The sequence below is a fragment of the Nilaparvata lugens genome, chromosome 12 (assembly GCF_014356525.2).
Source record: "Nilaparvata lugens isolate BPH chromosome 12, ASM1435652v1, whole genome shotgun sequence".
NCBI classification, from domain to species: Eukaryota; Metazoa; Arthropoda; class Insecta; order Hemiptera; family Delphacidae; genus Nilaparvata; species Nilaparvata lugens.
The window spans coordinates 20,737,489-20,756,109 of record NC_052515.1 but is presented as its reverse complement, the minus strand read 5'-3'; the positions used below and the strand labels follow the sequence as shown (position 1 = coordinate 20,756,109).

General features: G+C 36.1%; 2 protein-coding genes across 6 annotated transcripts in view; one reads left to right on the top strand and one right to left on the bottom strand.

Moving 5' to 3' along the window:
* Positions 1-12,483, bottom strand: part of LOC111043560 (histone deacetylase 11) — a 23,261-nt gene extending 10,778 nt beyond the window's left edge. Inside the window, exons 1-5 of one of the 5 annotated variants that reach the window (XM_039439103.1) lie at positions 12,258-12,483; positions 4,779-4,916; positions 3,158-3,310; positions 1,516-1,626; positions 1,063-1,154 (exon numbers count right to left, since the gene is read on the bottom strand). In XM_039439103.1, coding sequence (XP_039295037.1) covers positions 1,063-1,154; positions 1,516-1,626; positions 3,158-3,310; positions 4,779-4,820 — 398 coding nt within the window. In that variant the 5' untranslated portion in view covers positions 4,821-4,916; positions 12,258-12,483. Of the gene's footprint in view, positions 1-1,062; positions 1,155-1,515; positions 1,627-3,157; positions 3,311-4,778; positions 4,917-6,226; positions 6,457-10,605; positions 10,739-12,257 lie in introns of those variants that run through there. The other 4 variants (XM_039439104.1, XM_039439107.1, XM_039439106.1 and 1 more) reach the window with 4 other exon arrangements.
* Positions 12,454-18,621, top strand: LOC111043576 (malignant T-cell-amplified sequence 1 homolog). Its single transcript, XM_039439108.1, has 5 exons — positions 12,454-12,673; positions 13,180-13,332; positions 14,943-15,043; positions 15,748-15,942; positions 18,379-18,621. The coding sequence occupies exons 1-5, from the start codon at positions 12,663-12,665 to the stop codon at positions 18,465-18,467; spliced, it is 549 nt and encodes a 182-aa protein (XP_039295042.1). The 5' UTR covers positions 12,454-12,662; the 3' UTR covers positions 18,468-18,621.

Below are 18,621 nucleotides of genomic sequence, written 5' to 3'. Positions count from 1 at the left end.
AATAAAATTTTCTATAGAAAGTCTAGTGACAGTGGAACAGACATGTGGAGAGAAGGGAGTACGATTATATGGAAAAAAGATTGATCTCTTTAGGTGCGTACAGATATACGCGCCATGAACATGAGCAATTCACTTTTAATCAGCTGACTATAACTGTATTTTTACAGAAACGGTAAGATACAGATATAAAAAGCTTGGCATCAGCTGATTAAAAGTGAATTGCTCATGTTCGCGGCGCGTAAATCTGTACGCACCTTTAGATGTCGAAGACACTAGGAAGAGGAGAAGACCTAGGAAGAAATGAGAAAATTGTATCGCCAAAGATCTTGTAGAGAAGGGACAAACACCAAAAGAAGCCCATGACCGAGACTCCTGGAAGCGACTGACCCAAAACGCCGACCCCACCTAAGTGGGAAAAGGCTAAGAAGAAGCGAGAGAAAGAAAGTCTAGTTACACACACATCAACTTTTGAACGTACGATTTTTTGCTGTCCTTATAAATTCTATTAGATTAGACATAATTTAGGAAACAGATGATGTGCCAAATTCCGTTTAATCTAATAGATTTAATAAGGACGACAAGAAATCAAACATCGAGACATCGATGCGTGTGTAACTGGCTATAATGGTGTAGCATATGTATTGTAAAACACAATAGAAGTTATCAAGTACTGTACCGCTTTATTTTACCAAACCACAACTCTTCAGGAGTCATTTTTAAGTGTAAATCACACTTACACTTGATTTACACTTGAAAATGGCTCTTGAAGAGTTGAAACTAGATGTGTTTTGATAACATAAAGAGAGAACTTGATAACGTTTCGTGTGTTTCAGTGATTTTATTAGCCCTATAAAGAAATGTGAGTATATGTATATACATGTTTATATAAAAATGTAATATTATGTATCATAGTCTATAATATATGTGTTTGAGAGAAGGAGACAGAAAGGAAAAATGAGCTAACCTACAAATAAAAAATTGAGCTGGATTGGATGTTGCATTCGAGCTTTGAATTGGTGAAGATTCATTTATGGATTAGAAACTGGATTCAATAAAACGTACCTCATTGGCCTAAGATACAGTCGCTGTACCAAATAGTTCGGGAGCAGAGCCAGGGGTGGAATTTCAGCTATTTTCGCAACGGTCCAACTCCACTGAAAAATACAAAATTAACACATTATTAAATTTGTTATACAGGGCTAACACTTCTATTTGATGATGACAATAAAATCAAGGTACCGTACCCTTTTTGTACTTTATTCTTGCAAGACTAGTTTCTGTCAAGTTTCATTTACATTTTTATTACAGTGAACACATTTTGAAATATATATATATATTTTCATGGGAACCGGTTAGTTATGTGAACATTTATGTATCAATAAAATTTTTCCATCATTCATATATCACATTCAATACGTCATTCTGTTGAAATGTTATGTTTGATAAAGCATAGGTCTCCTACATTTTGGCGAATTTGTATGATAAGTGAAGATAGATGATGAAATAATTACACACCTTGAGATTCTTCAAGTATTGCTTGGAATGTACAACTAGAAGGTCTTGTTCTGTGGCTTCTTCTGGCTTAGTTACTGAGTTTGAATCAATTGCGCCTTCTGACTTCAAATGCTGCAAAACAAAGTTTACAAAATATTAACTCACAACAACACAGAAACTTTAAACTCCTTACAAAATAATGTACATGATGTTGAACTTTGAAAAATGTGTATGTAATGTATTATTTATTTATTTTCTTGTAACACTAATGTTAATTGGTGAATAAATTTGATTTGAATAAGAATAATTATATTTTTCATAAAAGGCTTACATTTTTCGTAAGAAAGGCTACAAAAGAGTAATCATCAATCAGAATTTAACAAACAAAAACATAAAAATACACCTCACCGAAAATCATCACGTTCTAATCTTCACCCTATAGTCTGAACCACTACCTCAAGATGGCGATGATCTTGTTGTAAGGGTCGAAACATTATAAAGCAAAGAAGGTAGAGAAGAAGAGGGTAGATGAGAAGGTAGCTGAAAGTGTAGAAAACTATTGCATAGTAAGAAAAAAATGTATCAAAACCTAGTGGAGAGGAGACGGTGGGGTGGGTAAAATGTAAAAGGAAGCAGGGACATTTTGATACATGCATTACTTTAAAATACTCTCAGCTATTATCTCCGCTACCTTGGCCGCTCCACTATGTTTCGATCCTTAATGTGAGTAACTTGCGAATTGAAGTCTCAAAATTAGACTGCCAGTCGTTTTTCATGTATTTAAGTTGTATAATCGCAGTGACAGAGTCTAAAATTAATCGATCTTATTGATAGGGGTTGAAATTTGTTGGGGATGTTGAGTTTATATAACTATAGTTGGGGCCACGTTATAATGACAGTGTTTGATTAGCAATGGTATTGCTATCCTTGTCTCTCATTCAACAAAGCGTATAGCGCTATCTCTTTCTTGCTTTGCTCTGTTGCCAGATCGTCTTTTAACAATGTAGAATTAATAATTAACAAAATATTTCATCTTAATTATGAAAATTTATTATGAAATTATTGAAAAATATAAAATTTTTGCTTAAAAATATAATTGATTATTTTAAACGAGAATAAACAGTTAATATTACATTAATAAACGTGTATCAGTTACCGTTTATAGAAGGCATCGACAAGACCGAAGGTAGGCAACGTTGTTCTCCCATCTTTCTCCACTGCCATTAACCGTGGACCTCACTATAGGGATGTTCATGAAACAGTATTGAACGACTGTTATAATATAAAATCTAAGAAGAATTTGACCTCTCATCAATGGTAAATACAAATAATATCTCACAATATGTTGGTAACAATTAAATAAGATTTTCCTTGCAAGGCATTAGCCTTGTGATGTGTTCTGATCATTTCGGAATTGTCTTGTTTTTTAGATTGATTTTTACAAGTATTGTGAGCTAGATTTGACGCCTAGTGGCATCGAACTAGTGGCTATGATCGGACTCCTCGGGCTTTGATCACTCACTCTGGCTTCCTCTTACTATAAATATCCATAACTTATCATTCATTTTCAACCTTTATTAAAACTCTGATCAACCCTGAGACAAACGACCGGAAATGAATTTAAATTGATAATATAAGTTATTGTGATTATCAAGTCACTTACCTCGAAAATATTGCCCCATTTACTGGCATCAAACGGGTGCAGTTTTTCAAAGCCTCCAAAATGAACATTGTACTCCTTTCGATAAACAATCGGACATTGCTGGGGTTCGATCTCAAACCATAGGTTTGTCGAAGCTACACTCTGCACCTTGTCCTAGAAAAAATTGAATCAAATTAATATAAAATCTCAGTCAGATGGAAAAATTAAAAACGAGTCTTGGGAAAATTAAGCTCACCACCTCAAATTTTGTTAGTAGTGTTTGTCCTCCTGACAATCTGATGACTAAGAAAAAATGGATAATAATAATTGGCTGATGGCTTTAATAATTTTTGCATTGGAATTTTAAGACTGAATCCCGAAGAAACATTGATTTTATAATTTCATTAAAGATGAATCTCTTGTTCATAAGTGAAAAGCTTCACAAGAGCTTCAGTGGAAACTGAGTAATTGTTCTAGATGATAGCATTACTAAAGTGAAAGTAATGTAAGAAGATGCGTACAGACTTATACGCCACGAACACGCGCATTTCGATTTTCATCAGCTGATGCTATTCTTATTATAACTGTACTTGTACAGAATCAGTAAGGTACAGATATAATAAGCATATCATCAGCTGGAGAACAGTGAAATGCACGTGTTCATGGCGCATAAGTCTGTACACAACTTTACAAGAGGAAGATTTTATGGCAAAATTAATCAGAATGAACCTGCTACTTTTATTTAATTGAAGCTACGACAAAAATATCGAACTTTATAAAAATTTCACTTACGGTACCTACTAAGAAAAAGAATAGCATTTTATACTTATACCTACTAAGAAAAAGAATAGCATTTTATACTTATTAGCTAAATGGATACGACGAATAGGCAGCCATGGATTTTCTTTGATAAGATGAACATTTAGGGCTCTAATTTCAGCTGGTAATACATCAGTCTAACAAAAGCCGTAACCAGATTTTAGAAATTTACATTAAGAATATGTCTCTCGATAGGAATGGGAAAATTCGATTTGAAATTAACGGATTTCTCCCGCAGAATCATATTCATATTGAATGGTTTTCCAATTGTCAATATTGAACGTTCTAAGCTATATGAGTTCAACTTTAACACGAGTGTAAATTAGTATTTTTTGACATAAGCTATAATAAGTAAGACATAAGAGCAGGTATCAGACTCTACAACAAATTACCAATACTGGCAAGATATCTACCTACTGTGCGGTTCCAGAGGACATTGAGGTGTCTGCTATTGCTCTGTGCTTAGTGCGTGAGTTTATCATGTTGGATAACGGCGTGTTAAGGTCTGATTTTTTAATATTTTTTGTTGTATTTTTTGTCAATATGTGATGTGTGTATCTGAAACTTTTGTGACTATTTGTTACTGACATTTAATTTACTGACACTAATTTGTTAAGTCTTCTTAGTTTTTGTCCTAAGTCCTGAGACCTGAGTCTAAGGGGGTTCTCACCCTCATGAAGGACTCAAACTTAAAATCAAACAACCAAGTCAACTTATATGACAAGGATCATATCAGTTCTCCTGATAGATTTCTGATCATTACAAATGATAGAGGTACTGACGATGGAAGTAAGTAGTATAAAGTATGCACAGCTTTACTTACTTCAACTTTACCCAGCTTTTTCGCTCTTCCTAGTTTATCCATCTCACTGGAAAAAAAACGCTATTGACGATTGTGTTTTTTCACTTTATCTGTAGATGGTTTGACATCGTGTGAGACCGAAGTCAGGTTGTTTCAAGCCTATGAATTGAAGTTTTATAAATAATATAAAATTATGATGTTATTTTTAGATTGAAAAACTGAATAAAACCCATGCTGGGTATTGAATTAGAACACAAACTAGAGAAATAGAAAACACTTGTTTGAGGGTGGAGACACTGAAGAATACTTTCATATTATTTGAATCAAAATACATTGATTAATGTGCAGAAAGGACTAATTCAAACTACTCCAATGGTACGGTAGTGTTCTTCTCAATGTTTTTGAATATTTACTTTTTGTGTAGTTGAGAAGTTGATATTGTGGTAATTAGTCATATTGAATGAGAAAGACTAAAAAATTGTCAAGAAACCACTGATTTATTGATAATTAGAAAGACCGGTTTCGGTTATTACACCATTGTCAATGTCTGATAAACATCTCTGTTAATCAGAGATTGACAATGGTGTAATAACCGAAACCGATCTTTCTAATTATCAATAAATCAGTGGTTTTTTGACAATTTATAGTCTTTTTCATTCAATTTTTGAATATTCCTCCACGGCCTGAATTTTGATCTCTCCCAAAAAAATTAAAAAGGACTTTGATGCGTATCAACCTGCTTGTTCAAAATAAGGGTGTGTGCACACAGAGAGCGGTCTGGCATTTTGAGTATCTGGAAAAAGAATTCATTATTGAATAACTTAGTACGAGAGTGGGATACTAATCATATTCTTATATTGATACTGAAGCTACAGCTACTAGATCTCTGTCAGATAGTGTCTAGCAACTAGATCGCTTGAATTTAACGGCCGCCATTTCGCCCGAAGAAAGAACATGGACCGCCTAATCCCTCTTTTTTGAACACACGCCCTAAAGGTTCGCCCTTAGCGACGAGTCAAGCTGCCTCACAGAAGACACGCGGCTTAAGCAGAGTATTGAATGTATACTTTTTGACTAGGCCTATTTATTTATCACATTGTGTAAAAATGCTTAACATGAGAAAAGGCACAATAAGCTTATGCCCAAAACTGTCCCATTTCAAATTTCTACTATTTGAGACTATATACTATATATATGACTACTTTTGGACTCAAGTCATTGCTAAGAAATTGCAATTGGAGACTCCAGGCGGAATAGACGTGCTGGATTTATTTAGCGCGTCTTCAGAATGCATGACCTCATATTGAAAGCGTCTATTTTGCTTGTATAGTTTACTCCATGAGAGACAATGCATTCTGTTAACGAGCTGAAAAGATTAATATCTTGGGCCAAGATTCATACCATATTGGGTCTAGTTGGGCCATAAGCCTCGTAACACATTAAGCCACCAGTCTCATTACATTAGTTACCAATTTTGGCGAACTGCCTCCAGATTTTGATGCCGGTAACTGGCACGCTGATGTCACTTGGGTTGCTAGCCAGGCAGCTAATCCTGGTCACTGCTGGTCTCACTAAATTTCCAGCAAGCCTATGGCGACCCACTAGTGGCCGAGACGTAAAAGAGCCCTTCTAGGACAACACAATTTGGCAACCTGGCTGGCGACCCTATAGTGTTTAGTAATGCGCACATTAATGCCATCCAACAAAAACAATTGTTCGCTGAATTTGAATTAATTAACGGATGATATCTCCCGCAAGACCATATTTTTTTTTTTTTTTTTTTAAGATTACGTCCTAAAGACTCCAGTCATGGAGTATAAGACAAGTCATGTTATTACATAATAATTCTAACACTAAGTAGTTCAACCTAGTTTAGGTTTGAAAGGAATTATTGTACACTATAAAAAGCTCTATCAACTAAATATTTTTTAATTTGTTTTTTGAAAATCTTCAAATCATCATTACTTTTCAAGATTTGAGGTAGCTTGTTATAAAATTTCCTACCAATATAATCTGGTTTTTGTTCAAATAACCTACTATTGTGACCCATTATATGATAATCTGCTCTGTTTCGCGTATTATACTCATGAACATCTGAATTCTGGATCACACCACTCGTTTTCACATGCATTACAACTTCATATACATACAAAGATGGCACAGTTAATAGACCAAGCTTTTTAAATAAAGGCCTACAAGAGTCTAACCTATTCACTTTCTCTATACATCTGAGTGCCTTCTTTTGAATCTTAAACACCCTGTCCATATTTGTTGAGATGAATTACCCCATACTAAAATAGCATACCTAATATGAGATAGTATAAGTCCATGGTAAGCAGTTAACAGTAGTTTTTTATCATTCAGCCTAGCAAGCTGCCGCAGGACAAATACCCCAGATGATATCTTATTACATATCCTCTCAATGTAAGGATGCCATGTTAATTTCCTGTCCAATAAAATTCCCAAGAATGCTACTTTCTCTTCTTGGTCTAATTCATTTTCCTCTACAAACACATTTATTTCTCTATCCTCTACTGAATTATATTTACTTTTGAATTGTAGGAATTGACATTTCTTACTATTTATTGTTAATTGCCTTTGCTTCAAGAATTGGACAATTGACTGTACTCCAGTAAAAGCATTTATTTCTAGACTATCTAATAAATAATTGTTAAAGATAAGCGATGTGTCATCAGCAAACAACAGAGCTCTGTGATCTTTTAACTCTTTTGGTAATTGGTTCACATACAACAGAAACAGTAAGGGACCCAGAATTGAGCCTTGAGGTACTCCAGCCTGGACCTCCAGTTTTTGAGATTTAATTTTTACTATTTCATTCCCATCCACCTTGGTAAGCTCAACACACTGGTTTCTACCTATGAGATATGATTCAAACCATTTTAGTTCTATACCATTCACACCTACAGTTTTTAGTATTTCCAATAATATTCTATGGTTCACACAATCAAAAGCTTTGGATAAATCAAGAAATATTGCGGCTGCCTTCTCACCTGAATCTATTATATCTATTAGTCTTTCAACAAGGGATACTATTGCAGTCTTAGTAGATTTCCCTTTCTGGAACCCATGCTGTTCATCACATATGAAATTAATTTCTTCCAGGTGCATCAATAGCCTATTTAAAACTACTCTTTCAAAAATTTTACTTATTACATTTAGAATACTAATGGGTCTATAATTTTCAACTCTTTCAGAATCACCGCTCTTGAAAATTGGCAAAATTTTTCCTTGTTTCAGATCATCAGGGAAAATACCCTGCTCTAGTGAAGTATTAAGGAGATGCAATAAAGGGTCCAGTAATTCATTTTCACATTCTTTTAAAATTTTGCTTGAGACCCCATCCAATCCTACTGTTTTTTTGTTATTCAAATTTTTTATTATCTTGACAACTCATCTCTTGATAATGGATGAAATTTAAATACCTTTTCAATTGGCTCAGAATTAATGTAGTTGTATTACAAGTATTAGTGTTCAGTGACTTTTGGAGATTATATGCAACCTGTTGATAATACTTATTGAAAAAGTTACAAATGTCTATACTATCATCCATATAATTTCCATGTTCATCGATTATCCTAGGGACATTAGTAACTGTATCTTTTTGAGCTGCTCTCCTATTTCTATTAATTACCTCCCAAACAGTAGAGTTAAAATTGGTACTAGTTGTTAATATTTCAGCTGTTTTCTTACACTTAGCTTTTCCTCACTTCTTTGCATAGTTTTTCTTTAGACATTTGTATTTGACTTCACTCGGAACATCCCTCACTAATTTAAATTCCTCATAAGCTTCCCTAACAATATTTCTTTGAGTAAGAATATCTTCAGTTATCCATTCATCTACTTTGTTCAATTTACTTTTTACTTTGACTTTTTTATTGGACAGCATACACTAATGTGAAATCTTAGAGTATCAATGAATTGCTTATATTTGTAATTTAGGTTACAACTGTTATAAACACTACTCCAATTTTCTTGAAGCAGTTCCTGCTTCAAACAATTTATATTTCCTAGCTCATATTGCTGAATTTCTTTCACAAAAGTTTTTTTCTGCTTGGATTCTGGCCCTGCAACTTAACATCTAAAATTTGATAGTTATGATCTGATAGATCTGAGCTACCTAACCTGACATTACAACCTTCTATATTTGTGAGGATATTATCAATAATTGTCTGTGAAGTTCGAGTTACTCTTGTATATTCGTGGACCTTAATTTCTAAATTATTCATATTAATAATATCTCTAATATCCTCTGTCATTTTATCCTGCCTGGCAAAATCGGTATTGAAATCTCCTACTACTATAACATTTGTGAAACGAGCGGTTGTAATTTCCAAAAGTGTATGGAGCAGCTCACAAAATTTTTGCCAGTCTCCATTGTGTGACCTATAGATACCTAACACTGCTACCTCAAATCGATCATCAATTTTTAACCTTAGTCCCGTCACCTCTAAATCCATCTCAACAGAAAATCTCTTAACAAAATCCAGTTCATAAGTTTGGGTATGTTTAGCATTGCTAGTGAATATACATACACCACCACTTCTATGAGCTATTCTACAAAATTCTGATCTCAGTGAATAGCCTGGAATCCTAACTTGATTTATTTCCTTTATTTTTAAGCCATGCTCTGTGAAAATAACAATGTCAGGATCCTCCTGTTTAAGAAATACTTCTAATCTGTCAATTTTGTTGCGAAGATACTGAATATTTTGATGATAAATACTAAAAACCTTACCATCTTGTGCTACTCTATCTCTAGCATTTGTAGCTATTTCCCTTTCCCTGTTTTGAGCCAATTTACTAAAAAATCGTTATTTGTTTTTTTGACTGTTTTTAAACCAGAGGATTGCAAACGGCTTTCAATCAGCTCTGCCAATCTATTACAAAAGATTACTTTGCCAGATCGATTTAGATGCAACCCATGATTAGTGAAGTTATGTCTTTTCAGCCTTTCATTTAGAAAACAAATCCCAGTTGTTTAGAATTCTTATTTTTTAGGCTGTTGATTGTATTATGGATTGATTTGTTTGTCGAATTGATTGCTTCATTTAATTCTGGCCTATCAAACCTATTAGGAATAGTACTTATTATTAAGTTTGTTTTTTTGCTGAGTGGCACAATTTCCTTGATTTTTTCTGTTACTTGAGGAAGATGATTCAAGTTAGGTTCATTTATATTATTTGAGCCACCCAGTACAATTAGATAGTCATTTTCATCAAAGTCTTTAGTTTGTTCCCTAGCTGACTCTACAACTGCATTAATTGATGCACTTGGCTTGAAAAAAATATTGAACTTAATCGTTTTTTATCGTCAATATTGTAAGTTTCTTAAATTCAACTCGAGTGTAATTGATTGTTTTTTGACATAAGCTATAAGTACCTAAGACATAAGAGCAGGTATCAGACTCTACAACAAATTACCAATACTGGCAAGAGATCTACCTACTGTGTGGTTCCAGAGGACATTGAGGCGTCTGCTATTGATCCGTTTTTATACCTGCGTAAGTTTGCCATGTTGGATAACGGCCTGATAAGCTCAAATTTTTTATTATTTTGTGTTTTATTTTTTGTCAATACGTGATGTGTGTATCTGGCACTTTTGTAACTATTTGTTACTGACAAGTCTTTTTAGTTTCTTGACCGTAAGTCCTGAGACCTGAGTCTAAGGGGGTTCTCACCCTCATGAAGGACTCAAACTCAAAATCAAACCAAGTCAACTTATATGACAAGGATCATATCAGTTCTCCAAATAGGTTTGTGGTCATTACAAATGATAGAGGTACTGACGATGGAAGTAAGTAGTATAAAGTATGAACAGCTTTACTTACTTCAACTTTACCCAGCTTTTTCGCTCTTCCTAGTTTATCCATCTCAATGGAAAAGTATTGATGATTGTTTTTTTTCACTTCATCTGTAGATGGTTACACATCGTATGAGACCGAAGTCAGGTTGTTTCAAAGCCTGTAAATTCAAGTTTTATAAATAATTATTATAGAATTTTGATGTTATTTTCAGATTTAAAAACTAAATAAAGCCCATGCTTGGTATTGAATTAGAACACAATTAATTTAGAGGAAAAGAACACACTTGTTTGAGGGTAGGAGATACTGAAGAATACTTTCATATTATTTGAATCAAAATACATTGATCAATGTGAACGAAGGACTAATACAAGCTACTCCAATGATAGTGTTCTTCTCAATGTTTTTGAATATTCCTCCAGGGTCTGAATTTTGTTCTCTCACAAAAAAAAAGATCTTAATGTGTATTAATCTACTTGTTCAAAAAAATGGTGGGTGAACACAGAGAGCGGTCAGGCGTTTCGAGTCTCTGGAAACAGAATTTATTATTGAATAAATTAGTACGAGAGTGATAGAGATTAATCATATTCTTATAATATTGATACTGAAGCTACAGCTACTAGATCTCTGTCAGGTAGTGTTCAGCAACCAGATCGCTTGTATTTGACGGCCGCCATTTAGCCCAAAGAAAGAACATGGACCGCCTAACCGCTCTCTTTGAACACACGCCCTGAAGGTACAATTCCTTAGCGACGAGTCAAGCTGCCTCACAGAAGACACGCGGCTTGAGCAGAGTATTGAATGTATACTTTCTGAGTAACCTATATATTTATCACATTGTTTACAAATACTTGACATGAAAAAAGGCTTATGCCCAAAACTGTCCCATTTCAAATTTCTACTATTTAAATCTATTTATACTATTTACTCTCTGGGCTCAAGTCATTGCTGAGAGATTGCAATTGGAGAGACTCCAAGCGGAATAGACGTGCTGGATTTATTTACCGCGTCTTCAGAATGCATGACCTTATATTGGAAGCATCTATTTTGCTTGTATAGTTTACTCCATGAGAGACAATGCATTCTGTTAACGAGCTGAAAAGATTCATATCTTAGGCCAAGATTCATACCATATTGGGTCTAGTTGGGCCATAAGGCTCGTAACACATTAAGCCACCAGTCTCATTACATTAGTCACCAATTTTGGCGAACTGCCTCCAGATTTTGTTGCCGGTACCCGGCACGCTGGTGTCACTTGGGTTGCTAGCCAGGCAGCTAATCCTGGTCACTGCTGGTCTCACTAAATTTCCAGCAAGCCTATTGCGACCCACTAGTGGCCGAGACGTAAAAAAGCCCTTCTAGGACAACACAATTTTGCAACCTGGCTGGCGACCCTATAGTGTTTAGTAATGCGCACATTAATGCCCTCCAACAAAAACAATTGTTCGCTGAATTTGAGTTAATATACAACAACGGTATATGATTTTTTACTTTCTTTCATTGAATATTTACATGAACTCAAATTCTACTATGCCTACTAAAGCTGTCATTCTAATTGACAACATTATTGCTGTAGATATCAGTCAAAAATTCTGTGTAGCTCTGGATTAATTATTATCAACCCAAAGCTGATAAAGGTAATATTTCAATTTAATAATGTCATAGAGCTAAATTCTTACTGCATGAGATAACCTCAAAAATAAAGATAACACTTTGGAAGTCTAAACATACATTTTAACAACTGTCAACTGGGAACTTTGGCTCATACAAATAAAACTTATCAATTATTTAAAAAATCACTTGATTCCATCACTTGTTATGCAAATTTCACAATATTGCGGCACTTGCTCAAATTCAAAATCGCAGTACAAAGTACAAAAACAAAAATTCATTTTGTTTTGAGGAAGAGCAACGATTAATTGAAATCAAGGAATCAGATTTGTGTACAGAAGGCAGTGACACCGCCATTCCATTTTTTCATGGTGATTGCGGTTATGTCTTATGTGGCTTTGTAATTCGTATTAAATATTGTTCAGCTACTTTATATTCATAAATTCGCTTCCACTGGGATTTTAATTTTTAAGATGTTCAAGAAGTAAGTAAAATCAATTGTAATAGCTCTTTATTGTTTTCTATTTATTGAGTGTTTTACATTTTGTAGGTTATGTCTTGTTCCAATTGCTATGAATTTACATTTTATCTACATAAATATTTATAATTATTCGTTAAATATAGCAAAAAATTGAATCATTTTAAGTCATAGCATGTGGAGAGCTTTTAATTTTCTTATTGACCCATTACACATTTTAATAAACGTGCTTTATCATTGTACCGTACTAAACAGCAGGTACAAATTTTATTACAGCCTCTTTTTTTATGCTCAACAATGCTCTTTAAACCTAAGACAAATGTACAAGTATTTGAAAAATCCTAACTGGTTAGTTTTAAATTGTTTTTAAACAGATATAATCAGAAATTGAGTTTCCATCATTCTGATAGGCTAAGCTTAATATGATACCACCTATAACTTCCATAATAAAACAGGTGAGTTTAGACTGTTGCTGTAAACTAATCAAGTTCATAACTGGTTCTTTTTTCCAGATTTGACGAGAAAGAAAGCATCTCTGGTGTACAGCAGCTCAAATCATCTGTACAAAAAGGCATTAGGAATAAGCTCATAGAACAGTTTCCTTTACTAGAAACTTATTTGGACACAATTTTGCCAAAGAAAGACACATTTCGTTTAGTAAAATGGTAAGCTTTTTGCCTTTTTCACCATTTTCCTAACTGTTTGAATGTATAATATAATTTTAATGATTCCTTAAAAGTATTGCCAAAGTCTTGAATACAATCCTAGGGAGAGAATAATATTATTTAAGGGCATTGAATGCAATTCTTGTAAATTAAAAAACATTAAAACAACAAAAACTGATGAAGTTATAATACCAGAGTTCAATTCACTTTCAAATCGGAGGTTATAAAAAACAGAAAAAAGTGAGGATGTAGCGGGCTAGTTTCTTTCTATGACTTTGGTGTCACTCTATTCAAGTTCTAATTGGGTTTACTTGTTCTCCTGCTCACTTCAACTTTATTCTGCCCCTCTTGTTGGATTTAGAAGAAAATCAAATCCTAGTATAGTGTTTTTTGCAAGTTTTTTATATTTTATTTAGAATTCGTCAAGTTTTAACATTGAAACGAAAACCAAAGCAAACTGTCTTATTTAGCCAATTTTAATGCAGGCTCTGTTATTTATGTATTGATTGAAAATACACAATTATTCATTCAAATAATTAGGGGAGGACTAACAGGCACAGACCAAAACTGTTCCTCCTCCAAATTGGGCTCATACCTTTCTGGAAGGACACTCCTTGTCTTCCTTGGTGGTGCGGACTCCCAGACTCTACCAGTGACTTTGGTTGTTCCTCAGGGATCGGTGCTGGGGCCTACACTGTTCCTAGTCATGATAAATAATGACCACGACGACCACGGTTACTCTTTGATGTTTGTGGATAATACATCACTACTTTAGTCTGGTGCTGAGCTTGAGCGGGTTTTGGAGGCATCTGCGGAGCATCTTCGATCTGCCACTTTGTGGTTCCTGGCTAATCGATTCCAGCTGAATGAGGACAAGACCCAAAGTATCATTTGCTTGTCACGAGAGCTGCGTGACCCCAAAATCCAGTAAAGCTGCTGGGTTTTAATGTGGCCTGCAAATTCAGCTGTAACAGTCATATACAGCAGGGAACCAGTCGACTCTCCCGCATTTGCTTCCTGCTGCTCAAGATGAGGGTCCTGGTTACTGAGAAGTATCTTGTAAATTATGTATCACGCTGTTTTCCTTTGCCGCCACATCACCTATGGATTGCTCCTGTAGGGTCACTCGGCAGGGGTTGCTGTTGTTCAGGGATGTTGGAACCTTTACAGGCAGCGACCATCTTGCCCACTGCAAATCCCATCTTAGCTCGCCTTGGTGTGCTGACTTTCTTCAGCCATCATCCTCCTGTGCTTGGTGTATGTAAAGAGGATAGAGCATACTCTGGCTGCCCGTAGTGACATCCACTACCACAATACCAGGCACTGTGAGCTGCTGGATGTCGCCAGGAGACGCCTCCACCGATCATAGGCCAGTTATAGAAGAATTTCTGTTCTGAAATTCTTTAACAAGGTGCCTCCTGGTGTGAAACAGTTGATAAGGCCGCCTTCAAGAGTACCGTCAGGAAGCTGCTTCGAGACAAGGCATATTATAATGTGAATGAATTTATGAGTGATGGTTTTAATTTTTATAAAAAGTGTTTAAAAAATAATTCATCAAATATTCTAAATTGATTATGTTTTTATCATGAAATTCCATCATTTCTTTTCAGCCACGACCATGTTGAAATTATCGTTCACAGCAGTGGTGAATTGCTATTCTTCAGGCATAGGGAAGGACCCTGGATGCCCACACTTAGGCTTTTGCACAAATGTAAGTAATCTCGATTAATTTAGATATTAAAAATGTATTAATCATGAAGCACCGCAACGCTCTTTTCTCTAAGACTAATTAGTTACGTCAAACATTAAAGTGGCAAGTTAGACTTTGCAAATTAAAAATAGCCTACTGACTAAATATTAGTTACTGAAATTAGTTTTTAAAAATAGTCATGAATAAATGGGAGATTTCAAGATGACTAGTAGCAACTTTAGAAAGCCTACCCCATATGCCTCTAAAATATTATTGATTATTCATTTGTATTGTTTGTTTATTTTGGAAGCTGTTGTCAAACAACCGTTATTTGTTCGAAGCCTTTCGCTGATGACACAACATGTATGATGAAAACACATGTTCAGCACAATAGTCCTGTCATTAGTGGCCACCTCAAGGCTCAACTCACATTTACGCGACTCAGGTCGAGAAGAGACTCGACTCTAGTCGAGAGCATGTGTTTCCAAATGGTGACACTCAGACCAGTCGATTCTAGTCACCGCGACTGTCACCATTTGAAAACACATGCTCTCGACTAGAGTCGAGTCTCTTCTCGACCTGAGTTGCGTAAGTGTGAGTTGAGCCTTACACATGCACAAGGCTAGAGCTCATGTGGGCATCATCCCCACCAAAAAAGTCTATTCCAAGTTTAAATAACTTTCTTGGCCAAATAACACAGATTTACCTCTGTTGTTCGGTTGCAGATCCGTTTTTCCTGCCGTGGGAGCAGGTTGACAAAGGCGCCATCAGGTTCGTGCTGAGTGGGGCGAACATCATGTGCCCCGGGCTGACGTCACCCGGCGCCATTATGACGCCAGTCGAGAAGGGAACTATCGTCGCCGTCATGGCCGAGGGAAAACAGCATGCGTTGGCGGTTGGCACCACTGCTTTGTCGACAGGTAACATTTCAAATAAGCATATTGTTCAATATTAGATCGTTTTCACTCTTGCCGACACTCAGAATAATATTGTCCTTGGATTCGCTGAAATTCAGCATTAGGTGAGAATTAGGGCCAAGCCACACGCAGCGTTTTTAGACGAGTCAGCACGGCCGGAAGTTCTCCGATTGGCAGATTATCAGCTGGTTTGGAGAGCTTCCTACCCTGCCGTCTACCCTACCCTGACTCGTCTGAAAACGCCAGAAAAAATGCTTCGTGTCGATGGGTCGCCGACTACCTGACACCTGGTCATTTTGGCCATAGGCGACTACTTGTACCCTCGTAAAAATATACCATTGCCGTCAAGTTGTCCCCCCGACTACTTGTCATCTACTGGACCAAAGGTGCCAACTAGTCATGACCCTAAACGATAACTTGACACCTCGCACCCTTACGACAGGGTGTCCCCCCGACTAGTTGTCACCTCCTTAGAAAGGAGACAAGTAGACGGGGATGGCTCACGTCAACATGACACCTTGCATGCTGGCGTCAAGGTGTCACCTTGACTACTTGTCACCTAAAGAGCACCAGTTGGCACAACTTACACCCCCGCGGCGTGGGGAGGGGGAATCAAGCAATTTTTATTACTGTTTATGATGTAGAATTGAATTCTAAGCACTTTTGATTCAGTAACATTTTCCCGTCAAACGCACGGTTCGGGAGATATTCGCAATCTTTGCTGTTTTTAGGACAAATTTTTTCGAGTTGGTTGAAAACAGGAAATTGAATAATAAGCCCTTTTGATGATTGAACCAGATGTAGAACACAATTCTAAACACATTTTGTTCAGTTACATTTTCCCGTCAGACGCACCGTTTACGAGTAAATTGAGCCTAATGCTAGGACAGTCAAATTTTCTTCATGGTAGATGAAGCTAACAGTCGGGTTTTCAACTGAGGTATTACATGAAGTCTGGTAATGAATATGAGGATAAATAATTATTTATATACACTTGCGCTCAGATGGCAATCAGACAATAAGAAGGCCAATAAGAATCTTCAAGTTGTGTCTGTGTCTTCTTCACTCACAGACACTGTTCAAACAAATTTTATGAGTATGATTATTAAGAAGAGTAGCATGTTGCCATATAAAACTCAACAGTTTGGCTTCATTTTCCAACTTTCAAATGAAGAGCCAGTCGGAATGGTGATTTCTTGTGGTGTGGAATCGAGGTGATAGGTTGTCCATAGGCGACTACTTGTACCCTCGTAAAAATATACCATTGCCGTCAAGTTGTCACCCCGACTACTTGTTACCTACTGGACCGAAGGTGCCAACTAGTCATGACCGTAAACGATAACTCGACACCTCGCGTCAGAGTGTTCCCCCGACTAGTTGTCACCTCCTTAGCAAGGAGACAAGTAGATGGGGATGGCTCACGTCAACTTGTCCCCTAAAAACCTGTTTTAAAAGGGGACAGGTTGACGTGGTGTCAAGTAGTCGGGGTGGCACCTAGTCGCGTTTCCGTGTCGATTGGCACTTAGCCAGAGGGCAATAATTCTGAGTGTCGGCCCACCCCGACTGCGACAATCCGTAAGTATGAAAGCAGCCATCAACTGACTTGCACTACAAAGCGCCGCTTGCTCTTGTTGTATTTGTTGTGTAATGGGACTATTCTCATTCAGCCCGGCCGAACACGTATGAATAGTTCCATTAGAACTCATGGGGATAATATTCTCACTGAACCGGACACGGAAACTAGTACTGATATGTGGAAACCAAGCTTTAGGGTTAATGTGCTTTATCCTGGTTGGTGTAAACCTGGACTCCCACATATCAGTAAGCTATATAATTGAGGATATCATGTCCAATAAAACCAATTCATACTTGGCTGGGCTGAGTGGAAATAGTCCAATAAGAACGAATGGGAATTATATTTTCAATGTGCCGGTTACTTTCACTGATATTGCTATGTGGTGCAGTGATTTGCTTTTCTAACATTTCATTGGAAATCCAGCTTTAACCAGCAACATTCACTCATAAAATATGCAAATAAATGTTCAAACATAGTTTAAACTGAATCAGCCCAGCTGATGGTTTAAACTTGAAACGGAACACATTAGTAATAGATTCAAAATATTCATTAGTGAAATGATAATTTTGAATTTCAACTGCAATCCATTCTATTATTTCATTTATAATTAATTGGTATGTATGTATTTATCAATTTGTACAAAATCACTCATCATAATGATATTGGAAGAGGAATAATAGGCGGACTCTTCAATATTCTCTCACAAACTCAGATTATTAGAATATAATAGAATGACGACTGCCTTTATGTTTCCTAGAGAGCGAAATTAGGGCACAGTCGGCCCTCTCTTACACTTAACTCTATCTTCTCAATTCTTTATCTTATTATCGGTATTTATTAAAATATGTTATGTTTGTGAACAGGTGACATCGCCAAGGTGAACAAAGGCATTGGCATTGAAAACGTACATTATCTGAATGACGGCCTCTGGCAAATGAAGGCTGTCAAGTGACCAGGCGACTAGTTTTATCTATTTAAATTATTACCAAACAATAAAACGCCTTTTGATATTACACTCGATAATTATTATTAATTTATTGTCTATACTCAAATGTGTATGAATGCGGTGCTAGTCACCATAAACATCATTAAAGGTTTTTATTGAA

Bases quoted from the DNA above. Each gene is read 5' to 3' on its own strand.
- LOC111043576 (XM_039439108.1), top strand. The intron at 13,333-14,942 runs GTAAGCTTTTTG...ATTTCTTTTCAG, and splicing joins ACATTTCGTTTAGTAAAATG to CCACGACCATGTTGAAATTA. The intron at 15,943-18,378 runs GTAACATTTCAA...GTTTGTGAACAG, and splicing joins CACCACTGCTTTGTCGACAG to GTGACATCGCCAAGGTGAAC.